This window comes from Bos indicus, chromosome X (genome assembly GCF_029378745.1).
Source record: "Bos indicus isolate NIAB-ARS_2022 breed Sahiwal x Tharparkar chromosome X, NIAB-ARS_B.indTharparkar_mat_pri_1.0, whole genome shotgun sequence".
Taxonomy (NCBI): Eukaryota; Metazoa; Chordata; class Mammalia; order Artiodactyla; family Bovidae; genus Bos; species Bos indicus.
Window position 1 is genome coordinate 34,380,811 of NC_091789.1, and position 27,688 is coordinate 34,408,498.

At 40.6% G+C, this 27,688-nt stretch overlaps 1 protein-coding gene across 6 annotated transcripts in view; it reads left to right on the top strand.

The window, feature by feature from the left end:
- MTM1 (myotubularin 1) overlaps positions 1–27,688 on the top strand; it is a 96,372-nt gene that overhangs the window by 58,403 nt on the left and 10,281 nt on the right. For all 6 annotated transcript variants that reach the window (XM_070784882.1, XM_070784883.1, XM_070784884.1 and 3 more), the window contains 7 exons: positions 10,712–10,795; positions 13,012–13,161; positions 17,481–17,669; positions 21,833–22,018; positions 23,483–23,689; positions 24,697–24,789; positions 25,396–25,509. In XM_070784882.1, the coding sequence (XP_070640983.1) occupies positions 10,712–10,795; positions 13,012–13,161; positions 17,481–17,669; positions 21,833–22,018; positions 23,483–23,689; positions 24,697–24,789; positions 25,396–25,509 (1,023 nt within the window). The remainder of the gene's footprint in view (positions 1–10,711; positions 10,796–13,011; positions 13,162–17,480; positions 17,670–21,832; positions 22,019–23,482; positions 23,690–24,696; positions 24,790–25,395; positions 25,510–27,688) is intronic.

A 27,688-nucleotide genomic window follows, 5' to 3' on the forward strand; every position in this document is an offset into this window, starting at 1 on the left:
AAACTGTAAGCAAGGTGAAAAAACAGCCTTCAGAATGGGAGAAAATAAGAGCAAATGAAGCAACTGACAAAGAATTAATTTCAAAAATATACAAGCAACTCCTGCAGCTCAAATCCAGAAAAATAAATGACCCAATCAAAAAATGGGCCAAAGAACTAAGCAAACAGTTCTCCAAAGAAGACATACAGATGGGTAACAAACACATGAAAAGATGCTCAACATCACTCATTATCAGAGAAATGCAAATCAAAACCACAATGAGGTACCATCTCACACTGGTCAGAATGGCTGCTATCCAAAAGTCTATAAGCAATAAATGCTGGAGAGGGTGTGGAGAAAAAGGGAACCCTCTTACACTGTTGGTGGGAATGCAAACTAGTACAGCCACTATGGAAAACAGTGTGGAGATTCCTTAAAAAACTGGAAATAGAACTGCCATATGACCCAGCAATCCCACTGCTGGGCATACATACTGAGGAAACCAGAACTGAAGAGACATGTGTACCCCAATGTTCATTGCAGCACTGTTTATAATAGCCAGGACATGGAAGCAACCTAGATGTCCATCCGTAGACGAATGGATAAGAAAGCAGTGGTACATATACACAATGGAGTATTACTCAGCCATTAAAAATAATGCATTTGAATCAATTCTAATGAGGTGGATGAAACTGGAGCCTATTATACAGAGTGAAGTAAGTCAGAAAGAAAAACACTAATACAGTATATTAATGCATATATATGGAATTTAGAAAGATGGTAATGATGACCCTCTATGTGAGACAGCAAAAGAGACACAGATGTAAAGAACAGTCTGTTGGACTCTGTGGGAGAACGCGAGGGTGGGATGATTTGAGAGAATAGCATTGAAACATGTGTATTATCATATGTGAAATAGATGGCCAGTCCAGGTTCAATGCATGAGGCAGGGTGCTCAGGGCTGGTGCACTGGGATGACTCTGAGGGATGGGATGGGGAGAGAGGTGGGAGGGAGGGTCAGGATGGGGAACACATGTACACCCATTGCTGATTCATGTGAATGTATGGCAAAACCACTACAATATTGTAAAGTAATTAGCCTCCAATTAAAATTTAAAAAAAGTTTTTTAAATGTCGTGTTGGTTTCCACCATACATCAACATAAGTCAGCCATAGGTACACATATATCCCCTCCATCTTGAACCTTCCTCCCACCTCCTACCACATCCCTCCCCTCTAGGTTGTCACAGAGCACTAGTTTGAGTTCCCTAAGTCATACAGTGAATTCCCACTATCTATTTTACATTTGGTAATGTATATGTTTCGATGCTACTCTTTCCAGTTGTCCCTCTCTCTCCTTTCCCCACTGTGCCCACAAGTCTGTTCTCTATGTCTGCATCTCCATTGCTGCCCTGCAAATAAGTTCATCGAAACTGTTGTTTTGAAAGTGATTCCAGGCCCTACAAGTTCTCCTACTTGGTAGTCTGTAAGACCTTGGCCTCTTCCACCACACCGTCATTCAAAGGTTTTTTTTTTTTTTTTAATTGAATAGCTGCAATAGATGTTTATAAAATATCCACCAGATGTCCCAAGTTAGAATTGACAGAGCATCCCTTTGTGTCAGGGCTGCTGGGTCTTCCACTTAATTCACCACCTCTCTCTTCAGCCAGGCTTGGTCTCCTGGCTTGTGGGGCCTACTTTCTTGGGCTGTTGGTGATGATTGCCTGTGGACTCATTCCTTGGGCCTTTATCTGTGGGAAGACTCCAGGGCCAGGATTGAAGGCAGTTTTACGTTTTCTTCTGCCAGGCGTTTGGGGGGCACTCCCAGCATGGGGCACTCACAGATTAAATTCTCTGCAGGATGTTTTTGGGACTGTGAAAGTTTTATGAGTTTTGGCAGCCCTGTGCTGTAGGCTCCCTTGCTCAGCACAGTTCACCTAGACAGGTAAGCTCCCTCTGAGTCTCAGGAACTTGTTTCCTGTTTGTTCTTGCCCTAAGGGTACAGTGTTATTGAAGGAAGTTTCCAGTTTGACACCCATCTTGGCCAGCCCAGGGCATTACATCTTATCTCCTGCAGCCGAAGAGGCCACAGAAACCAGTCCTGCCCACTCTTCTTGTTCTCTGCATTCCATTCACAGTTTGGCTTGGGCTTCTGAGAGTCTCTTCTTCCCTTGTAGGCTCATGAGTGCATTTTTAAAAAGGGTTTCTGTTTTATCCAGCAGTTTTAGATGTTGTCAGCAGAAATATCAATTAGAGCATCTAGATCATCACGCTGGCAGACACCTCTCCTGTGGCTTCTGAGGTCTCAATCTCCTGGCCCTCCTTTTCTAGTTCCTCAGCTTGCTTCTTGGAGAAGGCAATGGCAACCCACTGCAGTACTCTTGCCTGGAAAATCCCATGGACGGAGGGGCCTGGTGGGCTGTAGTCCATGGGGTCGCTAGGAGTTGGACATGACTGAGCGACTTCACTTTATTTTTTCACTTTCATGCATTGGAGAAGGAAATGGCAACCCACTCCAGTGTTCTTGCCTGGAGAATCGCAGGGACGGGGGAGCCTGGTGGGCTGCCGTCTCTGGGGTCGCACAGAGTCGGACACGACTTAAGCGACTTAGCAGCAGCAGCAGCAGCTTGCTTCTGGCATCTAAATATCGGTTTTCTAGAAAAGTCCGTCCTTGCTCTGTGCTATCCCCAGTCTTTTTTGTTTTTGTGTTGACCAGCATTGCCTTCATGGCTTTGTGTTTCCCATTAGCTGCTCCATGACTTCAGCTGATGCCTAAACCTTTGTTTAAAATTAATCTCTCATTTTCCCCTTAAGCTTCCTTTGAGCTGCCAATTTCTCTATTGCTGTCATTTCCTTCCCCCCATCTTCCTCCTCCTCCAAAATCAGGGTCAGTGGGAGATTTCTCTTTTCTGTAATATTTACTAAATCAAAGTGTTCTTCGTCCCCAGCCCAACTTAGTTCAGGTTTCCATCTCTTCTGAGCTGTGGGGATGGTGCTTTTGCTGATTTTTGTACTTCTGTTTCTGATCCAGCCCACACTACACATGCTGTCTGTCAGGTTGCTGCCCCTGGGAGGCAGCTCAGACTATCTCACCCCTTCACCTCTGAAACTTCAGCCTCTCGTCCCTCCCTGTCAGTGTAAATGCAAACCTCTGTTCTTGCCACCATGCAGCCACATCTCTCCACGGTCTCCTGTTTTTCTACCCACCTGCGGGCTGGCTGCCAGACCGAGGTGTTTGCTGATGGCCTCATGTTTTCTTCCATTTTTGACTTTTTTGTGGTCCTCATGGTTACCGTGTCCAAAGTCGTCTTACCCTTCCAGGTGATCTCCCATGCCACTAGCACCCCTCCAGGCCTGTCTGTCCAGAAGTAACTCTGGCATTCCCTGGCATCACATGGCACTTGATCTGTACCTTTCAGGGCACTTAACCTGCTCCTCTTTACATGAACAGTAGCTGCTCCCTCCTCATCTCTCTCCTTCAGAGGATTTCTAACTCTTTAAAGACAGTAGTGGTGTATTACTCTCTTTTTATCTGCTTAATACCTTGTTCACAAGAGATAGTGTCTGCTAAGTAAATGTTTCTTAAATGTATCTAATAATGTCAGTGGAATGAATGAACAGGAGCTAGCAGCCACCAAGTGACCTATAAGAATATCCTGTTTAGAAAGGGCTTTTATTCAGCAAGCATTTATGTTAAATTTTTTTTTAATGACTAATGTATGCATGGTTGAAAAGTAAGGAAAGATTAAAGGACTGAATGTTTGTGTCCCCACAAATTTTCTGTTGAAGCTCTAACCCTCAGGGCAATGGGAGGTGATTAGCTTTAGATGCAGTCATGGGGGTGGTGTCCCATGATGGGATTAGTACCCTTTTAAAAAGAGGCCAGACTTCACATCTCCACCGTGTGCAGTACAGCAAAAAGGCCATCCTCTATAAACCAGGAGGTGGATCTCAACAGAATTAGACCATGCTGGCTCCTTGACCTCAGACTTCTCAGCCTCCAGAACTGTGACAGATAGTTTGTTCTTCTAAGCCAGGTATCTTCTTATAGTAGAGTGAACTAACTACAGCAGTAAAAATAGTAAAAATATCTCCCTCCCAGCACCCTTTAGCCAGCATTCTCAGTGTATTGCTATCCACCCAGTGATAGTAACCTATGCAGGCAGTTCGTTATTTATATTCCTTCCTCCTTTGACCCTAATGGAATATGCTACATATGCACCTCCGTAGCTTGCTTTCTAAATTTACCAATACATACTGCCTACCAAGTGGGCTTCTTCACTCTGTTACTACTCTGTTTACTGTCTCATACTTTATTTAATCCTCTGTTGATGTTTATTGACATCATTTCTAATCGTTTGCCCCTCGGTATGTGATAATGAGTCCTTAAAATGGGACAGTGGAGAGGGGCTGTAGAGAACAGACTTGAGAAAGATCAAGAAGATCAGATCAGTAGAATTTGTTGATTGACCAGTTATAGTTATGAGGGGAAATGGATGATAGGGATGAATCCAACCTGGGTAAACAGGTTGATGGTGGGGCCAGTGGTCAAGATGGGCAACATAGGAACAGAATAAAGAAGAGAAGACAAGTTCGTTTTGGCTGTGCTGAGTCACAGGTTTTAGGGGACAACCAGGTGTGGGTATGTGGGAGGCCAGTGGCTGCATAGATCTGAAGCTTTAAATAAATAAACCTGGGGAGAGGTTTATTTGGTAGACCTGGATTTGATTGTTGGCATTTTCACTGACGTGGCCAAAGTTATCAGGAGAGAGAATTACAGTGAAAAGTGATGTCACATATGAACCCTGAGAAATGTCAGCCTTAAATGATTATAATTTTGACAAATAGTAAAGAATGTTCTTTTTCTAAAATGATTGAAATGACATTTCAAGTGAACTTTTGTAGTCCTTTCCTGAATAAGTGAATATGTACATTTATAAATGAAGGTAAGGGTGACTCAAGAATATTAAAGCCATTTTCTCCAGGGAAAAGGATAGTGGTAGAACTAGGAGAATTCTTTATGCAAACAGAAGTAGCAATGGTAATTCATGCACAGGTTGCTTTTTGACCTATGAGACTTTTGTTAGACTTTTGGATGATATTACTTTTGATGCAGTTGTACAAATTCTTACTATGTCAAGTCATAGTAAAAGGCTGAACGCTGTATCAAGCATGAAGCCATTGCTTAGAATTATAAACTTTGCCAAGTTTCAGCACCTCCTATCGTTCTTCCTTAAAATTTTAGACTTTTCCTCCTAACTTGAATGAAAGCATTATTGTTCTTATATGAAGTGGTCTTGTTTCTTGAGATAATTTTACATTGCTGCACCCTTCAGTGGTAAATGGAAACTTTGAAAAAGGCTAATGTCTTCAATTTTGAAATGAAATTAGGAAAAAATGCCTCAGATTCTTGTTCAAACATTGCAGAATTCTATCCCAAAAGAGTTAGTGACTGGTTTCCTGAATTTTTAAAGCTAGGTCTCAGAGATGCAGTGAATCGTGTCCACTGATGACCATGCTTTGTGTGGTGACAGCATCATTTGAAAGCACTATTATATCTTACAGAGCTTATCTATTTACTTCCTTGAATACTGTGAAAATTGTTTTCTTCTGTAACTGTCTCTGTCTTCAGTGGTATTTAATTTTTATAAATCTGACACTCAAAAATCCAGTTCTGAGAGGCAGCACGACAAGGCTTTGGCTGTCTGTGAAGGCCCTTCGAGAGATCTAGGAATTCTAACTCAGTGACACAGTTCTCCCTCCTCAAAGAAGGAAGCTCATGAATCACTCAGTGTTTATAGAATCTACTCAATAACAATAAATCCAATCTAGATGTTTAAAGCGAGTCGGTGCATCTTTATATAAGTGCCATTTTAAAATGATGGCTAATTAAGCGAAAGCTAAAATCTGCTGTCATTTCAGATTTTTGCTCCCACAAGACACAACAGTGATAAACGGAGCTAAATTAAAAAGACAAGTTACATTCTCTTTGTCAGAGTTGTCTTCCCCAGTGTGAAATTGGAGATTTTCATCTCAACTTTGTCCTTTAACATTTTGCAAATGTTACATTGTACTATTTTTAATCCTGGAAAAATGCACAACATTGCTTTTTTTTTTTTTTTTTTAAGTCTCCATGCCTGGTATTTCTTGACTAGTAGGAATCTGAATTGGTGAAATGCCCAAATATTCATACACAGCCGAATAAAGGAAGACATGCTCACGTGAAGCCAGGGGTGAGCACTTGAGAGTGTCTGTTTTCTGATGTCAGTTGCCCAACTTTGATACTGGGCTCTGGTTATGCAAGATGCTCACGTGTGGAAGGCTGGGTAAAGGGCACATGGGTCTTCCCTATACCTTTCTCTGCAACTTCTTGTCAATCTATAATTATTTCAAAAATCACTTAAAAAAATAAAAAAGTCAAGCAGCCCCTCAAATAGTCTGAGCACACAGAGCCCTCAGAAAGATTCCTAGTGTTCTGGTGTATCCATGGCCCTTCAGGATCAGGCCATTACCACCCTCCCCCAGAGGGTCTTGATTCAGCGGGGTGAGCTGGGGCCCAGGCAGTGCCTGGCACATTGGGGAAACCCCAACCCCATCTCTGAACCCCCTACCCACTCCCTGAGCTGGGATTGAATCCTTCTTGGGAAGCAAGATGGGTGCAGGGACAGGGTCACTGAGGGCACGTCATCACCATCCTTGAACCTGACTCCCTGTGCGTTCCCACGAGGGACAGTCTCTAGAAGCGGTTCCCACCATGGGACTCATGTTTCCCAAACAGTGTCCCAACCTGACCCAGGGCTGTAGGTAGGAATCACTGTGGAAAATGGCAACCTGCAAATCAAATTCTCAGAGACTCAAAGCCTTAAAAACTACATGTCTATAAGGGAAAATAAATGACAGGTAAAATCCTCAAGAAACGTAAGCTGCTAACTTTAGGTTTTAGCATTTTCATGCAGGAGCTGTAATTAGCCTTGTAACAAGTAATCACTTGTAGGGAATACTTTTTGATAATAAGGCAAAGATGAATGGGTGATGTTGTCCTTGCTTTAATGCTTAGTAGTCTTAGTTTTTTGGTAATAATCCACCTTTATGTTACTCTATTGAGAGCTTGTGTTTTTAAACTCTTGCTTTGTTCTCTTATCTTAATCTTTAAGGGGGGAAAAGGGTAGAAATTAAAATATCTGGGAAGTAATTCCTGTACATTCAACTTTAGAAAATGTCCGCGTTGCTTCTTATAGGATGCTTACTTCAGTAGAGCCAAAGAGTTAGTGACAGCTCAGTGTTCACATCGTATTTTCCTATTTAAACTAGCAAGTAATACGTTAAAAAGGTATTTTCTTGTAATTGTCAGCTAATTTATTTGGATAGTTAAAATATTGGCTTGAACATCTGTTCTTTTCCACCTTAAGCTCCAGTTCAGTGTTAGATGTGTTGCTTTGTATTTCATGGCAAGAAATATCTTGCTGTTATTTGATTCATAAACTTGCCTGAAATATTTGAGGTCCAAGTGTGGTTCTTAGCATCAAGTGTCATCACGGAGTTCCCATAGGCACGTTTCCTGAGTCAAGGATGCCAGTCATGGACTTGTCCTATATATCTAGACATCACTCAGACTGTGACGTGTTATTCTAGAGCTATTTCATGAGAAAGGGCACCTGATAGGTTGTGCTACCTTGAGGACACTGTATCATTACCATATGATACAGACAGTTCTCTTATGTGACTTATAAAAGAAGCTATGGAAATAGCTTCTGATGACAAGAATTTTGTATACTTACCTTACACTTATCAGTAATTTTAATATAAGATGCAAGAGCATATTGGAAGCAAATAAAGAGTTGGTTTATTTTTAGTGGTTGAGAAGTAGTAAGTTACATTGAAAATGCTGCTGGCAAGTCAGAGGACACTCTTGGCATTAATACACATTATTTTTCTGGAGAGAAAGCTTTATCTGGCCTTTTTGAGTAAGCAATTTTATTCTTCTTGAACAGCCACCGTATTTGCTTAAGCTTCATGGGAAAGATGCAAATAACTAAAAACCAGAAAAAAAAAAATGAACAAAAACCATGTTGAAATCAGGAACTTATTTCAGGAAAGCAGATTCTAGGTTTTCTTCTAAAGCGAGTGACAGTACAGCCTCACGTCATCTACACGCATCCCACTGGCATGAGGTTCAGCAGTGTTGAGTATTTACCCAGGCCAGGTCCTGACAGGTGCAGTATCTGGTGCTCAGATGATGTCACCAAAAGGATGCTTGGGCATGTTCTGTAGATGCCATGTGTGAATAAAGATGTGTGCTATGCATTTTAGTGCTCGTCTCACCAAAGGTCCTTCTGCCTTCAAGTTAAACTTCAGTTAACAGAAATCACTTGTTTTCCCCAAGGGTACTGAATAATCAAGTATTGCTGTGGATTCACTATCAGCCTAAAGCCTCGATAATCGCACAGCTAGATCAGTGTCATTGCTACTAGACAGCACTGGGGCCTAGTGCAGAGTTGAGACCTGCTGAGGGGGGCACAGCCCTGAATGTTCTTTGGAAGGAATGATGCTAAAGTTGAAACTGCAGTACTTTGGCCATCTCATGCAAAGAGTTGACTCATTGGAAAAGAGTCTGATGCTGGGAGGAATTGGGGGCAGGAGGAGAAGGGGATGACAGAGGATGAGATGGCTGCATGGCATCACTGACTCGATGGATGTGAGTCTAAGTGAACTCCAGGAGTTGGTGATGGACAGGGAGGCCTGGCCTGCTGTGATTCATGGGGTCGCAAAGAGTCGGGCACAACTGAGCGACTGAACTGAACTGAGGGGGCCACATGCTTTGGAAAGTTCAAGAAGATCTTCCAGAGATCATGATCCTGATCTGCTTTCACCTTAAACCTCTTGCCACAGAAAACCAAGACTTCTAAGTGATGATTTTCCAGAAATTCTCTATAATTCTCTATAATGGGGTCAGGTGCACCTGAGGCCTTAGGCTGATGGATGGAAGGAAGAGACTTAGAGGAAAAGTGCCTCCAGAGAAAGTACTTGTGCAGGGGCTGTATAAAGCTCTCCATTTCCATTTGATCAAGAAATTTGTATTCCACCTACGTGGGCCAGATACTGTTCAGTTACTGGGGATTGAGGATGGGAAGAAAGCAAGTGTCTGCCTTCACGGAGCCCATGGTCTAGAGGATGGTAGGGGTTCAACAGTAACAAACAAGTAAATACATGTCAAATGGTCACAAGTGATGGAAATAAAATGGGAAGGAGGATGAGGGGTGCTGTTGACGGGGGGTGTGTGTTGTTTTTCTGTAGAGTTTTAGAGAAAGGCTCATTGATTAAGGTTATATTTGAGCAGAGATGTGAAAGAAAGAAGGGAGGAAACCATGAGGGCAAGGATTCCAGACAACTGGAACAGCAGGTGCAAAGGCCCTGAGATTGGTGTGTGCTTAGTGCTCTTGGGGAGCAGCACTAAAAGCCAGCATGGCTGGAGCAGACTGATGAAGCAGAGGAGCAGAGACATCGTGGGAGAGGTGGCCAGATGGCCACGGGGGCCATTGCAAGTACTTCCACTTTTACCCAAAGTGAGATGAAAAGCTCCCACAGGAGGATTTGGGGGCAGGGGAAGGATTTGAGCTGACTTAGGTTGTGCCACTACTACTCTGACTTTAGATGTAAAGATGAAAGCAGAGTTAGGAGGCGTTATTATAATAATCCAAGTGGAAGTGGCAGAGCCTTAAACCAGGGTGCTAGCAGTGAATGATAAGGATAAGCCAAGGTGCGAAGGATGGGGCTGGCATCTGCTGAAATAGGGAGACTGGGAGGAGCAGGATTGGGTGGGAGTTGTGAACATCCCAGTCCTCTAGCCATGGTGTGGTCACTTGTGTGGCCAAGTCTGAAGATCACAGTGGAGCTGCAGAGTGATAGATATTTAGGAATTACCAGGGTATGGATGGCATTTGAAGTCATGAAATTCCTTAATGTCACCTTGAGAATGAGCATAGAGAAGAGATGAGTGTCGTTTCAGAGATCAGGGCGTTGATTCAGAACTCACAGAGAAGTTAATTAAGAATTTTCCTAATGTTCTGTCTCTTTCTTTTAAGAATTTTCCTAATGGTCTGTCTCTTTTTTAATAGATTAATGCATCACTGGTCCCTTTTGAGACAGTGGCATTGTTTACTAATCATTGTTGGATTTTCTTCTTTCTTTTTTTTTTAAGTGTCTTTTACCTGATTGATTGCTAATACTGCTTAAAATTGATGGGTGTTTTTGGGTCTGGAAGTCTGATTTTTGTGCAACAGCATTTTAAAAACAAACCACCAAAAGTCATGTTTATTGTAAAGTAATTAGCCTCTAATTAAAATAAATAAATTACTTTACAAAAAAAAAAAAACTAAAAGAAAAAGTCATGTTTGTAGTCATAGAAAACTGTGGTCTCAAAAGTAATGGTTAATCAAGATAGAGGGTAGCATAAGTCTAGTCTGAATTTGCCACTGTTATTTCTGGCTTAATGGGCAATTCATATTGATGTATGGCAAAACCCATCACAATATCATAAAGTAATTATCCTCCAATTAAAATAAATAAATGTTTTAAAAAACTGACAAGAAAAAGTATTAGGTTGTTATTTCATTGTAGGCAAATCTGGTAAAAAATAAAATAAAAATCTAAGGTTGTGGTATTAGTAGAGTATTAGTTCCTTTACACCGAAGTTGACATTCTGTTTTTGTTTTTTTTTTTTTGCCTTTTCTAGCCAATATTTGCATTTTTGAATGAAGAAAAGTTTAATGTGGATGGATGGACCGTTTATAATCCGGTTGAAGAATACAGAAGGCAGGTAAGTCAGTAGATACTGTGCCATGTGAGGAATCTCAAATGTGCCTGCTGAGGATATATGCCTTTGGTCATGCTCTTTGAGAATCAGTAACACCCTTGCTAAATACTTTTTTCCTAGCAGTAGTATAACATGGCTTATTCTGTCTGTCTAGTTCTGTGAAGCCTACAAGCTCTTACAGGGCCATGTTCAAGCTGCATTGACGGTTGCATGGGTAATTTTGTTTTCTTTCCACTACACGAAGAACATCCATTATATGTTGTCCACAAAATGAATCAAATACTCAGAGTCTAGAAAAGCCAGGCTTCTGTCTTACTACTCAGGAATTGATGTCACAGTGTATTTATGTGTTTGGGAGCTTAACTATTACTGGCAGTTAGATTTCAGTTATATTCATTTTGGCTTAGAGATTCAAATGAATTAGAACTGTAATGATGACTTTTCCAGGCAAGCTTTGATGAGTGTGTATGAGAACTGCCTTTATTGCTGTCTTAGTAAACTTTACCCATGTGCATATTTACTTGCAACAATAAAGTAGGAGGCTACGAGTATTGTTGCTGTTCAGAGGTGAAGGTCTCCTGGCATTTTTAAGAAGATTCCCATGCCTCTTATGGAACAAGAGCTGCATTTTGACCTCTGCTATAACCAAATCATGGGACAGCTAGGAGTTTTGTGATGAGATTTTTCCTAAATCTCATTCTATAAAGCTTGTAAAATAATTGGGAAGTTTTGTTGAATTAGGTTTGAGAATCAAATCAAGCCCAGTGAGTGTAAAGTCAAAGTGCGAAACACTAGACTTGAGAACCTTTAAGCCACCACTTCCACTATGAGGCCTCTTGGCTGAGTTCCCTGTTTAGTCTTGATCAGACATGCAGGTGTGGAAATTTATCTCTGGAGCACATATATGAAGTAGTACGCCTTGTTGCTAGCTTTAGACTATTTCATTTTCAAAGGCTGTGTGTACCTGTCATTAATAACCTGTCTTCTGGGTTATATATGGAGGCAGAAGAAGGACCATTGAAACATCTTGCATGTTTTGGAGACCTCTGTAGTGTTATACATTAAACTATTTGCACCTTAATTTTGAAGTATTATTTACAGTAGTTAGACTTATTTTGTAGGTCAAAGCTTCTAGCTTGAAACAAAACAGTTCCTGCTTTTAAGCTTGCATGCATATATGAACTATTGAAGGTATTTTTTTCTAGACTGCCATTATATTCCATCTTTTTTTCTTATACCTTTCTGATGGGACTTGTAACTCTCTAATTGGACTTGACATCAGACTCATCTGCTTTGTCTGGACTCTATGGGGCCAGACCTAAAGACAAGGTACAATGCTTGTTCCCAAAACAAGCCCCCACATGGCTCACTTTTCTGTGCGTACTTCTGTATTTGTGAGTGTGGGGAGGGAGTTATTCCAGCACCTCTGGATCTTGTCCCCACTAGATGCAATTTTGTGAGTAGACAGTAGGATGGAAGATGTCTTCTGTGTGTCCCTGTCACACTAGCCGGCCGCCTCAAATGCAAATGACTCTATTTGTCATACAAGCCATAGAGCAATCACCCATCCCAAACCACTTGATTGAAAACTCTTAGGAGGTGGCAAAATGAGCCTCCCCAAAGGGGTTTTCCTTACTTCCCTTCTGTGAATTTATTTTTTAAATTAATTTATTTATTTTAATTGGAGGCTAATTACTTTACAACATTGTAGTGGTTTTTGCCATACATTGACAATGACATACTTTGTGAATTTCTTTACAAGCTTAGCTTCTTTCTACTTTGGAGCAGGTTGAAGTATTCCCCCTGTTTTGAGTAGGGGGTAGAAGTTGCCTGATAGCTTTTCTACCCTCAATTAGACACACATGAAGATTACACAATGTACATTTCTTTAAGGTGTGTGAGTGGGTGGGGGGGTGAGCTTGAGTTTCTCTGTACAAGTAGTAAAGAAGAGTTTGGCATGAAATGAAGGAAGATCTCAAGTTGAACAGAATTTGCATTTATCAATGACAGTTTAGAATTTTGGAGCCCACCTGTGTTTTGTCTTGTGTTCTGTTATCTGGATTACCAATCTGGTTCCCTTACTGGGAATCAGTAGAGTGTTATCACTCTGCTGTCAGATGCACGTTTGCCTTCTGCTCGAAAGGAGAAAGGAGACCTAGTGATGGCCAGACCCAGAGAGGAGTCCTCTGTGTTGACACGAACTTCCTTTTCTCCTGCAGGGCTTGCCCAATCACCACTGGAGAATCACTTTTATTAATAAGTGCTACAAACTGTGTGACACGTACCCAGCTCTCTTGGTGGTTCCATATCGTGCCTCTGATGAAGATCTTAGGAGAGTTGCAACTTTTCGATCCCGAAACCGAATTCCAGTGAGTACTGCAATTCATGTCTTTTGTAAAGGGTGCCATGAGAATGGTAGTCAAGTAATTTAGAGAAACACTCTTTTGGAATTTCAGTCCCACAAGATATTATCAAATGTCTTCTGAGTGCAAAGCAGCAGGCCAAATGAGGAAAGAAGTAAGACGTTACCTGCCCCCCCCCCAGAAGCTTGCAGTCAAGGATAGAGCATGAACTCAAGTAGTTTTTATATAGGAGAGGGAACAGGTAACACTAGGTGAAAAGGAAGAAGGGAGGACAGGGTCTCTGTGGCTTCTCTATTTGTAGCACAGTGATTAACAGATGTGAGGCTCTTGGTCAGTGTCAGTTGACACGTTAGAAACAACACTAGAAATACCCTATGTTATGGAGCCTGTAATTACAGGCTTTTACTTAGCACCTTTATTAGGATTTGTCTATCTGCATCACGTTTGTAAGCTGCATTCAAACCATTAGCAATCTTAAGACAAGTGCGGATTATCCCAAACAGTATATTACAGTATCACTGGACCTAGTTCATAAAGTAGTGTTTCGGTTCTTAAATATTTATGGATGAGTTGCACTATAAATCTTATTGACTAAAGTGTCTATAAATCATATTGACTAAAAATTTAGAGAATTTTTCCCCTGTTAGTTTTCAGGGCATCTCATAATAAGTACATTGTTTTTGACTTTGAAAAACAGAGGTTGAGGAAATTAAACTTTAATGTTATGTCACCTTTGACTTCCAAGTCTAGACATTTTTTTCCTTAAAAGAATATTTGTGTGAAACTTTTATGTAGTATCAACATAATATGCAGAGAAGGCAATGGCATCCCACTCCAGTACTCTTGCCTGGAAAATCCCATGGATGGAGGAGCCTGGTGGGCTGCAGTCCATGGGGTCTCTAAGAGTCGGACACGACTGAGTGACTTCACTTTCACTTTTTACTTTCATGCATTGGAGAAGGAAATGACAACCCACTCCAGTGTTCTTGCCTGGAGAATCCCAGGGACAGGGGAGCCTGGTGGGCTGCCGTCTATGGGGTTGCACAGAGTCGGACACGACGGAACCGACTTAGCAGCAGCAGCAGCATAATATGAATTGTAATTAAAATGCACTTGGTTCGCTAAGGGCAAGTGTCTGTTCATATCTTCATGAGGTATATATTATACTTGGAAGTATGGTCTTTAGCTCATTTTGCTAGAATGCTGTGCTAATGAAGCAGAGTTACCAGTGCGCTCCTCTTCTGCTCTGCTGAAACATACTTTTCTGTGCTGTAGCCACAGACTCCACCCCTCTCCTGGCCAGCTGTGTTGCTAAGACATGCCTTGCCCACAGGAGAAAGGATTAGGATAATGTGGGTTCATTTTGTTCACTCCTTCATTCAATGAGTATTTATTGAACATCTACTGTGTCAAAAGTGCATGTGAGTGCACATGTACATGTGTGTGAATTTCATGCGATTAAGGGCAGGAGAGGAAGTGAAAGAACTGAGCCAAGTCCACTGTGCTCAGGCTGCCATGTTTATCCAGCATTTCCCACAGTTCTGAGTGAATGGAAACCCACTGTAGAGCAAATAGAATGCTTAGCTTTTTACTTAGCTATTTTATTGATCCTCCTTACCTTGTAATGGGCACCGATTTGCATTTTTTTTTCCTAAAAAAACTTAAGGCTAAACTGTCCATCCCCTCTCTATAGATTACAATGCTTAATAATATCTAATAATTGATGATGTACTCTTTCTGATACAACTCCTAACCACCAGACTCTTGAATGTAACCCAGGAAACGTATTTCCTTTTTAATAATAAATCATTAATATTTGATATTCAGTTCTTTAAAAAAAACTCATAAACATACAAAAAGAATTGATGAGAAAGCAGTCTTATTATGTTATCCATAAATAAGATGTATAGTGTTAAAATATCACTGAATAATAAAATAACCCACATGCATTAATGTTCCCATTAAATGGGTACATATTCCTTTGTTCTCCAACAGGTTGGTTTTAATGTTACTGAATTCTTTAACATATAATAACATATTTATTTATTTTAGACATTTAAAAAAATACTGTTAAAGATCAAGGAGACTGCCATCTAGTGAGGACCACACTTAACATTTTGATATATGTTATTCCAGACTTTCTTCTATGCATACATATTTTTATTTGAAAAAAATGAAATTACTCTGTGGTTTGTGTCTCAATCTGCTTTTTCTACCTAGCGTTTATCTTGGAAAGAACCTTCCACACTGTTGACTCTCTGCTCATGTGCCAGTATATGGAGTCATTCAGTTTTCTATTGTGAGACATTTAGCTTCTTTCTAACCTTTTGCTATTATAAACAGTGTTTTGTTGGCTAAATCTTTGTGTACATTGTTAATTATTTATGGCTTCTACATATTAACTTCAATAAGAATAACCTAATATAATACCATATACTTTTAAAGCACTCATGGTAGTTGATGTTGTAAAGTTTATATTATTTGTACCTGGTCTGGCTATATAGCAAGCATCCTTTTTATAAAGGTAGAAAAGAAGAAGAAGCAAGTAAGAGGTGAAACAACTCATAAGAATAGCATTTCTTAACATGGCCTGTTGATTCCAGTCTTAAATCTCCCAAGCAGAGAGAAGTGGGGAAGCAGAGCAGAGAGCACTGGGGAATGAGGGTCTTTATCAAACAATAAATGTATTGTATATACAGCAATTTGCTCTTTTAAAAGTGATCTCATTTGGGGAATTGCCTGGTGGTCCAGTGGTTAGGACTCTGCATTTCCACTGCTGAGGGCCCAGGTTTGATCCCTGGTTGAAGAACTAGGATCTCACAAGCCACCTAGTGTGGCCAGAAAAAAAAAAGTGATCTTGTATCAAATCAACATATTGTACACCTTAAATTTACCTATTGTTGTAGGTCAAGTGTATCTCAGTAAACCTGAAAAAATTAAATTAAAAATATATAGATACATAAAAGTGATCTCACATCTTTTCTCTCTTGGAGGCCAAGCCATGGCAGGTGGGTGGGCACGTCTCACCTCCACACTGTAGATTAGAAAATGGAGCTTGTACCCAGGCTCGCAGTCCTGAGCCTTTGGACTCTTAGTCAAGGCCACAGTGGTATTTTGACTGGGCCCTGGCAGGTGCAGAGACTCAGTTGAATGAGTATTCATTCATATTACCATATAATCTCTTCTCACTAACCTGTTATATTATTATACACTGCAATTTTTATGGACATCAATGCCTGTAATTTGCCAGAGTGGGGAGATGACTTCGAAGATGACAGCGTACTTGGCTTTGTATTAAGTGAGCTCGAACACTTCTGCGGTTCTTGTGCCTGATTTTCATGGGTTTTTATACTCTGTGCTGGATTTATGTGTTCTCCATTTGTCCTCCCAACAGTGCCACACCATCACGTGGCTCCATATTTTATGAAAGAGGGAAAGGAAGTGACAAGAGGCCGTGAGCTCAGTACCCAGGTCAGAACCACCGCAAGAGGTGTGCCTGTCCCAGAGCTCATGCTGTCACCCACCATGCTTACCTCCCAGCTCCTCTGTGTGTTTTTTTTTTCTTTTAACAGCTTTATTGAGATAGAGTTCACCTGCCAAACTATTCAGTCATTGAAAGTGGACAGTACTGTAGTTTTGGCTATGTTACATTGTTAGCTTCCTTTTACAGTCTTGTTTCTTAGGTGCTATGAGCTGAGCGACCAGGTAGCAAAGTGTGCTGGGCTTGTGTGTGAAATTAGAGAAGGTTGATTCTGAGAAAAAGCTTGAAGAGCTCTCCCAGGAGGCAGATGTCCAAGCTTTGTTATGGAGACCCTGGCAGCTCTATGGCTGTCCTGAGGTTCTGTTTGCTTCCTTTGGGTTTTCTGTGTTAGATTCTACAATTGAGACTATCGGGAAAATGACTTGCAGGCATGAGTTGAGATTATAGAGACAGGACCAGGGCTGGTTTCCTTTATCTCTCACCTTTTACTGAAGCTGTTTCTGGGTGATGACAAATCTGGTGCAAGCTTCAAGACGAAAATAAAATGTCTGAAGCTTTCTATTTCAAGTGATGTAACTATTTTTAGGTTAGCATTTAACATTTTTAGATGTGGTGCAAATTGAGAAAAGACTAGTCAAGCAATTAGTTGTTCTTATTGGCTCTGAATCGTCCTAACGGTTAAACATGTGTTTCTGGGCACACAGGGAAATCAGAGGTGAACAAACATCCTATTTTGGCAAAATCAGTTTCACTTCATCATGATTGTTAGGGCTCTCTTTTCTTATGGTTTTAATTGAGATTTAGTTGTTTTCTTGATAGTTTAAAATTTCTGAACCAACTGTAGGTGCTGTCATGGATCCATCCTGAAAACAAGACCGTCATTGTGCGTTGCAGTCAGCCTCTTGTTGGTATGAGTGGTAAACGAAATAAAGAGGATGAGAGATATCTCGACGTCATCAGGGAGACAAACAGACAAGTTAACAAACTCACGATCTATGATGCAAGGCCCAATGTCAATGCAGTGGCCAACAAGGTGAGTGTATTTCGTGACATGGTTCTACCTTATATACAGAGTGCAGTGTTTCACATGAATGTTGTTGTCATGACTGGTCAACATGTGGATTTAAATTCATTAAACTTTGCTTAGATCAGGAAATGAGTTCACTAAGGTAGAAAGTAGTTTTAATCATAAAACATATCTGAAAATTTGATTTCCTTAAAATCAAATGAAGGGGGCTGCCCTGGTGGCCCAGTGGTTGAGACTTCGCCTTCCAATGCAGAGGGTGTGGGTTTAATCCCTAGTCGGGGACCTGGGATCTCATATGCCTCATGGCCAAAAACCAAAACATAAAATAGAAACAATACTGTAACAAATTCAAAAAAGACCTTAAAAATGGTACACATAAAGAAAAATCCTAAAAAAAAATTCAAATGAAAGTCAACTTTTGATAAACTAGGCAAGTCTAGAGCTGTAATGAACTTGGGTTTTGGCCAAGATCTCAGGCGTGTGTTAGAATCTCTTTGGAGCCCTTTAGGCTATTGATGGTCATCCTCAATGTCAACACTATGTCATTCTCAGTGTATACACTAGGGAGGCATCTGTGGGGATTGTGAGAAGCTGTAATTGTTAAAATCCTAAATTTGTATCTTTATCTAAGCAGTCTTGTCTCTAAACTCAGAAATGTGTGTTCTCAGTTATATGAAATAATCCAAGAAATGAGGAGCTCCATGTATATGAATTTTACAGTTATTTGTGCATGCGTGCCAAGTCACTTCAGTCGTGTCCGACTCTTTGTGACTGTATGGACTCTAGTCTGCCAGGCTCCTCTGTCCATGGGATTCTCCAGGTGAGATTACTGAAGGGGGTTGCTGTGCCCTCCTCCAGGGGATCTTCCTAACCCAGGGATGGAACCCGAGTCTTTTATGTCTCCTGCATTGGCAGGCGGGTTCTTTACCACTAGTGCCACCTGGGAAGCCCTGGTGTCAGTGTCTTCAGAGAATTATTTCTCCAGGGTTTCCTTGGCCTTCTTAAGCAGAGTATGCTGAGTACACCTAGGTAAAGTGATAAGGCAGTGTTGCTTGCAGGGGCCCCTCAGCAGCTGCTGCGAAGGCTGTTTGCCCCTGCACGATATGGTCCCAGACTCAGAAATACCTTTGACATTCAGTTTCAACTTTGGTTTTATTTTTTTCCTTTTCTCATTTCCAGTTGTCACTTATACATGTTCACAGTGGGCCTGCCCCATCCCAGCTTTGAGATTTATTGCTGCTGGTCAGATGTAGGCTTACATTTCATCATCTTGGATATTTTACTTATCCCGAAGTCATTTACCTGGCATCTTGCATTATTGAAAGCACAAGGCAAGAGCCTGAAAGCAAAACAAGTCCTGAAGCAGCTCACCTAGATGTGGTAGTTTCCTAAACAGACCCTGTAATGTCTCTCTACATGGGCATGTGTGTGGAGCTCCATTTACAATTATTCGCTCACAGATCATGCACCTGACACCTTTACTCCTGGGGAGCCCCCTGCCCCTTGTGTATTTTTGGACCAGCTATTTGTTACTGCAGTTGATTTGGGTTTAGATAATGAAAATGATTTTGAAATTATCTATAAAGCAATCATGAAGTGAAATCAATCAATAGATTAGGAATAAGAAGAAAATGTTTAGTAAATTCAGCCCACATATAAATATCTTGTTGTATTATCCTTACTTTTATATTTCTGCTATCCTTCATGTATAATTCAGAGTTGAATACATGCATAAAATGAAGTATTTCCATGTATACATTTAGCCTGAAACAGATATGATATAACATTAAAATGAGGTATTTAGAAAGGATATTTTAAGGTATATAAAATGCATAAAATGAATACCTTTATCATATTAACTCTAAAGCTCATTTTTGTAGCAGTAGAATTATTGAATGCCTTTTTAAGACTCAGGAAATTTGCCTGTGTGTCTAGTCTGTTTAGGAATGAAAGGAAGGAAAGTATTATGGGAAAAAAAAAACCTAGGCTTGAAAAATCTGTGTATCATTCTTTAAAAACCACATTCAGGGTCCCCTCCTCTCTCAGCTGTGTCTTCCTAGCCATCTATCCATGGCAACAGTCTGTATATTGTACTAGGTAACTTGGGTTGTTCTTTTTTGTTGAAGAGAACTGAAAAGAAAACTTCAAAACTAATCCGAGTTGGAGATTTTGAACTTTTGGTAACTCACTCTGTGCTTGACTAATAGATTTTTACCCTTCTGACTTCTCTTTGAATCTAATTATTTTGCCCTTACGGATATTTAGAAATTTACAACCCCAGATGTAACAAGCATTTTAAATTAAACAAACAAACAAAACCCAGAGACAGACAAGATCCAGCACCCTGTGATGAATTAAAGTGGGGCTGTATTAATGTCTGTTTGGCAGGAACTTTGGCAATGAATTATTACTTTTTCTGTGTATCATCTTCAGTTATTTAAAAAAGAAACTCCAGCATTCGGAATGTCTTTGAAAAATCAGTAACTGTTTACAAACCACATGTCACGTGTCCATGGGAGGGTGATGTGTGTCTTTGTGTGAGAGGCTTGCAGAGCTAGTTCACAGTGGAACAGGCACACTCCTGTTGTGACCTCCGATTGTAGCTGCAAGGTGTTATTCCTTGAAATGTGACCCATGTGGGTGTATATTCGTTAGCTGATAGCTATTTAAAAACAACAAAGTGAATATTTGTTGTCTACTACTGATGCTATTTGTACCAAGCTTTAAAAACACACTACTGTTTAAATAAAAAACAATTTCTAACCTGGAGTCTGTGGAGATCGAGGCCTCTGGCTTGTACATAGGTCTCCAGGTTTGAAGTTCAAGTGGTAGCCTTACTTCTACTGTAGGAAACCTTCTCTGTGACTAACCCTGGGAAAAAAAACTGTAGGATGTATTGGCCCTTCTGTCCCGAGCTACAATTGTTGTAAATAAAAAGAGAAGAGGTTTTCTGTGGCAGTGGCAGGCATGTGGTTTGTCTGTCCTTGGCTTTGACTGTTTACTTACCTTTACTTGTGAGTTTACATATTCATATGTTTTTATGATGTTAATTAGCATCCTTCCATTTCTGCTTGCTTTCTTCACAGGTTCCTGAATGATTTAACCTTTTCTTAAAAGGCCAGGGGCCATGTGTTCCATGGCATTTTCAAACATTAAGCAGAAATCAGCCCAGTTCCTAAACAAAACCATAGCATTTCTTTTTGTCTTCGTGGAAAACAGGCATCTTCACCACCCTGTGAAGGGGAAGTGATGCCCACCCTGGCAGGTTGATGCTGGCAGGCACCACGGCAGGTGGCGGCCATCTCACTCCTCTTGAAACCTTTTGTCCTTCGAGGGCCAACCATGTGCAGCACTGTCCCTGGTGTTTTTGCATAGCACATGGACAGTCACAGGGCACTAGAAAAGATTCAGGCTTTGAAATCAGATGACTTAAATTCTGCTTACCTCTGACTTTGGGGTAGTTAAATAGCATCTGTTCTCATTTGCAAAATGGAGATAGTAATACCTGTCTTGTAGCATTGTTATAAGAATTAGATACAATGATGTAAAGCAAGAATCACCATATCTGGGATGTCAGAGAGGCTCATTAAATGGTGGCTGGTGTTAGCTGTTATAGAGCTCAGCTCCTTTTAATCTTAGGAGACCTCAGTAGTATTATCTCCTGTTCTTCAAGAGACAACATTGAGGCTCAGAGAGGTTAAGTGTTTTGCCACAGGTTGCACAGCAAAGAGGGGCTGAAGCTGAGCTATCGACCTGGGTCTGTCTCCAAAGCCTATCTTTTTCCTCTAGCTCATCGTGTCCCATGTGAGCCTGCCCTCGGAGTACTGTTAAAATCAGATAGAAGATGAGAACCATTCAGGACCAGCTCTTGCCTTTCCAGATCCAGAAGAAGAGCTAGTAATTAGAGAACATTTTGAAAATGATTTTTTTTCTTGCAAATACAGATTCCCAAGAAATTGCCAGCTCCCCATCATTTTTTTCCAGCTCAGAGTGTGACTAATATTGTTGAGGTCTAGTGTCAGATAGGAAGTCGAGTCACATCAATTATTAAATCAAAGTTACAAGGTTTTAGGTTAAGATTTGGATGACTAATAACCTTTGAAATATTTGTGTAAGTAATGGAAGAAATAGAAAACCCAACTTACTGTTTTGTGTATCTTGTTTCTTAGGCAACAGGAGGAGGATATGAAAGTGATGATGTGTATCATAACGCCGAACTTTTCTTCTTAGACATTCATAACATTCATGTTATGCGGGAATCTTTGAAAAAAGTCAAAGACATTGTTTATCCTAATGTGGAAGAATCTCATTGGTTGTCCAGTTTGGAATCTACTCATTGGCTGGAACATATCAAGGCAAGTATATATTTTGAAAAAAAGATGTCTGTATATAAAAAGAAAATAATTGTTCAGTGAAACAGGAAATTGTTTTAATTCCTTAAATTGAAAAAAAATTGAACAGTGAGAGAAACAATATTTGTTGTATAGGGCCGACAGTTTGTGTTTCTTTACAATTTGCTTACCTAAAGTAAAGATATTCTTGAGAGTTTGTGGAGATATCACTTTCCAACTCATCAATAGCGAGTAGTTGAGCCTTTCCCCCAGGTTTATGTAACCATTACTGCATACGACCTACAAGAATCTGGAGCAATTGTTTTTATTGAAACTAATCTCAATGGACTTAATTTAAAGAATGAGTTTCATGTTTTTATTATAGTCAATCCTTCGTCTTGATAGAAGCATCAGAAACTTCCATTCTTTTAAAAGTACATGAAACTATGTGAGGAAACTAACAACTTTAGAAACTGCAATTTATTTCTGTAAACTAACAAGGGACTTCCCTTGTGGTCCAGTGGTTAGGGGGTCTGTGCCTCCCTACAGAGGGTGCAGGTTTGATCCCTGGTTGGGGAGCTTATATATGTGTTTGTGTTCTCCCAAAGTTTATATGCTGATACCCTGACCCTCAGTACCTCAGGGTGTGACCTTTTTTGGAAAGAGGGTCATTGTAGATGTGATTGGTTATGACAGGTTCATACTGGGGTAGTGTGGACCCTTAATTCAATAAGGCTGGTGTCCTTATGAAAAGGGGAGATTCGGACACAGAGACATGCTCAGAAAGATACCATCTGAAGATTGAAATTATCCTACCAGAAGGCAGGAACTACCAGAAGCTTCGAGACAGGCCTGGAACAGGTCCTTCCCTAGAGCCTTCAGAGGGAGCATGACCCTGCCCACACCTTAATCTCGGACTTCTAGCCTCCAGACCTAAGAGATGATACATTTCTGTCGTTTAAGCCCCCAGTCTGTGTGACACTATTATGATAGCCCTAGTGAACTCATATAATCACATATGTGAAAGAAGGTTTGACATGTAGTTTGGCTTTGTGTCTGTTTGTCTTGTTTTTTAATACCTACTTACCTCAGTTTCCCTGGTGGTAAAGAATATGCCTGTAGTGTGGGAGACGTGGGTTCGATCCCAGGGTCAGGAATATCCCCTGGAGAAGGGACTGGCAACCCATTCCAGTAGTCTTGCCTGGAGAATTCATGGACAGAGCAGCCTGGCGGGCTACAGGCCATGGGGTCACAAAGAGTTGGACACGACTGAGTGACTAACACTTTTCACTTTCACTTTGTCTTTGAAAGCAGTTTCTGCAGAGGAAAAGCAATAAACCTTGTAGTTCCTGGCCTTCCATTTTCAGAACATTTCCTGTTCTAGACGTTAAGAGTATTTTAAAGCAGGACTTTTTACTAAAGGCTTTAAGTTCAAATTTAAGCAGTCCCTTCCAGCTGGCCATTTACTCGCATGTTTTTCTTTGCCAGCTTGTTTTGACAGGAGCCATCCAGGTCGCAGACAGGGTTTCTTCGGGGAAGAGCTCGGTGGTGGTGCACTGCAGTGATGGTTGGGACAGGACGGCCCAGCTGACATCCCTGGCCATGCTCATGTTGGACAGCTTCTACCGGAGCATCGAGGGCTTTGAAATATTGGTCCAAAAAGAATGGATCAGTTTTGGACATAAATTCGCATCTGTAAGTAAACAAAACTAATTTTTAAATTATCTGGTCATTACCACCTGGGATTAAAAAAAACTAGTTTGTGAAACCACTGATTTCCTTTTAAAAAGAAAATCTGAGTAGTATTACAAAAAAACACTCTGCGGGTTTGAAAATGTGTGGCGCCTTGGGTTTAGCCAGTCTTTTCAGGAGACATGTTCATCCATCTGTGCCATTTACAGTTTAACTTGAAAGTGATATGGAAAGTGTTTCAGTTCAAACTGTACAAAAGAGGGAAGATACTCCTTTCTCAACTAATATTATAACTACTAGAGCCAAATATTTGTAGATATGCTAGACTTTTTGTTGAGGCTTTTGCTGTTTTCTGATAGATATTTTGAAGACCAAGAGAACCTATTAAAATGTCTGTTTGCAGGTCTGGTTTCCAGACACCCTTTGAATAAGCACTTTGAACAAGTTCCACGGATGGTTCTCCTGAAGTGAACCCATAAACCATTTTAGAAACACTGCTGTGTAGCCTTGTAGCCTGCATCTAAATTTCATAAGTACTGTGAACAGCATTGTCAAGTAGAAAGAATCATTGTTAATGGTCAAGTTTTTGACTTATTTTTGAGAAAAAAACTTTTTTAAAAAGAATTTTTTAATTATAATAATCACACCCTTTTGGATATGGTTTCAAGATTTGAAATTTTCAGATTGGTCCCATAGCAACTGGTAACAGTTTGCAGGGTGATCTGCTCCAGTCTACCTGCAGCTGCACAAAATTCTGATTGGATAAAATAGTTGTAATGCTCACATGGGATCATGATGCTTTCTCAATTTGCATTGATATTTTTAGAAGTTTATCTGCTTAATTTCCATTGTTTTGAAACCTTACATTATTTTCTTTATTGCCATGGGGAAAAATACTATTCACTCTCTGAGAAACTTGGTGTTTGGAAGGCAGATTACTGAGTTGTGACTGTCCCATTTTGTGGGTTATACCTTTCTCAGTTTTAAAACAAATCATCAATTCCTTTCAGAGAATAGGTCATGGTGATAAAAACCACGCCGACGCTGACCGATCTCCTATTTTTCTCCAATTTATTGATTGTGTATGGCAGATGTCAAAGCAGGTAAGAGATATATTGGATGAAAATACATTTCACCTCATCTTTAAATATCTTGATACAATATCTGGGATTTGTGTCAGAGTAACACAGGGTAGAGTTAGAGATATAACAAGTTTGGCCATGTGCAAATAATTCTGGACACCAGGTGATGGGTACATGGGGTTCACTTTTTAATCCTCACTACTATTTATATTGACTGGAATTTTTCATAATAAAGTTTTTAAAATTTAATATTTAACTATACTCTCTCTGCTAATGGAAGAGCAGTGCAATTGACACCACCAGTCATCATTTCCAATTTATCCTACACTGGTGTTTGTGTATGGGCATGTCTGCTCCCTTAGACTGCTGTAAATAAATCACCTCAAATATCCTGTACACTCAGGAGAACCCCAGAAAATGGGCTTGTTTTCCCTTTTTGACTCTTTATTCCTTTACTTGATGCTCATTTATGCTCTCCAGCCCTGGGCAGAGCACCAACAGATGAGCCGTAGGGCGCTGCAGACCTCAGCCTCAGCTGTCCCCCCGGAACAATTATGCACTTCTTCTGAGCTCTATGAGATAAGCCTCAGGTTTTCATGTGTTCCTTACCCATTTGTTTCTGTCTAGTTCCCTACAGCTTTCGAATTCAATGAACGGTTTTTGATAACAATTTTGGATCATCTGTATAGCTGCCGCTTTGGTACGTTCTTATACAACTGTGAATCTGCTCGCGAGAAACAGGTGAGTGAAAAATGCTCATCTTTTTGGTTAAAGGGTCACCAAAATATGTCTAGTCTGCCATGAAATACGAAGAATTTGATAGCTTGGCTTGTGGTGAATGCAGAGTGTCTCATTTTGTACCCCACACTTGGGCGTTTTCACTTCAACCAGAGGTTATTGAGTTTGTGGTGTGGCCTTCGTGGGTAAGACGTTGACTTTTCCCTCAGAGAGTAAGATTGATTTTTTTTGTTGGGGTATAGATGATTTACAATACTATGTAAGTTTCAGTATATAACACAGCAATTCAATAGTTTTATAGATTATACTCCATTTAAAGTTCAGTTCAGTTCAGTCACTCAGTCGTATCTGACTCTTTGAGACCCCATGGACTGCAGCACGCCAGGCTTCCCTGTCTATCACCAACTCCCAGAGCTTACTCAAACTCATGTCCATTGAGTTGGTGATGCCATCCAACCATCTCATTCTCAGTTGTCCCCTTCTCCTCCCGCCTTCAGTCTTTCCGAGCATCAGGGTCTTTTCAAATGAGTCAGTTCTTTGCATCAGGTCGCTGAAGTATTGGTATTTCAGCTTCAGCACATTAAAGTTATTATGAAATAATGGTTATATTTCCCAATGCTGTATATCCTAGTAGCTTATTTAGTTTATACCTAATAGTTTGTACCTGTTACTCCCCCACCCCTATACTGCCCCTCCCACCTTCCCTCTCCCTGCTAGTAATCACTAGTATGTTCTCTACATTGGTGAGTCTGTTTCTGTGTTCTACATTTCTTTACTTATATTATAGATTCTTCATATAAGTGAAAACATACAGTATTTCTCTTTCTCTGACTTATTTCACTAAACATAATCATCCCCTCCAGGTTCAGCCATGTTGCTGCAATTGGCAGCACTTCATTCTTTATGTCTGAGTAGTAGTCCATTGTATATACATGGCACATCTTATTTGCCCATTCACCTGTTGATAGACACTTAGGTTGCTTACATATCTTGGCTATTGGAGTAAGCATGGCTATTAAAGGCATGCAAGGTCACCCTCCCAAAACACCATAAAAATGTCAGTAAGGGAAAATTTTTAAAAGGCATTAACTCATAAGAACAGGGGGAAATAAGAAAGGAGACACAGCAACAAACTTGGAAGCTGGAAAGATAGTAGATAAGTGGAAAATAACTTCACTTGAGAATCTCATACGAGCAGTAGGGAAGGCAAGAACCAGTCCACTTTGCATCGCAGGAACCCCAGATGACTCAGGGCTTCTGGGGCAAAGGGGGAGGGATAAGATACCCTGAAGGTGTGTTTAGAATAAGCAGGCAGCTTTCCTGGATCACCCCCACCCATCTCTAGACTTGAGGACAGAGGTTTCTTCTCGAGAAAGAGTGAGAGTAGGTCTCCAGGCTGGAGACCTGAGTGTCATCAGGGATTGAGTGAATGGAACAGCTGGCCTGTGAGGGCCTCCGCCCATGTCCCCTGCTGACTCCTTACATCCTGGCAGCAGGTCCTTATCTTTCAGGTAGGAGCCTTCTCTGTTGGCAGGGAAGGAGAGAGAAGGGAACCCTTGGATGTTGCTGGTGTGGGTGTAAAATATCATGGGAGCCAGCATTTCTACTCCCGGGTATGTACCCAAGAGGGAGGAAAACAGGGGTAAGGCAAAAACTTAATGCAGGACAGCCCTACTCATAATAGCTAAAAGGCCTCAACAACCCCATCATCCGTCAGCTGATGAACAGACAAACTAAATGTGGTCTCTCCATTCAATGGAATATTATCCAGCCATCAGAAGGAATGGAGTTCTCACCCACATCACAAATGCATGACCCTTGAAAATATGCTTACTGAAAGGAGTCAGACATAAAAAGGCACATACAATATGATTACATTTATCTGAAATGTCTAGAAAATCAAGTCCATAGAAACAGAAAGCAGACTAGTGGTTGACAGGGGGCTGAGGGAGGGGAGCATGGGGAGTTCCTTCTTAGTGTGTATGGGCCTTCCTTTGGGGATGATGAAAATGTCTTAGCACTTGACAGAGGTGGTGGTTGCACACCATGGAGAAAGTACTAAAAGCATTTTAGTACTAAAAGTCTACCATTGTAGACTAAAATGATGAATTTTATGGTATATGAACTACACTGAACTTTTAAAAAAAACAGAAAGAATCATCTCTGGAGAAAGCGACTAGCC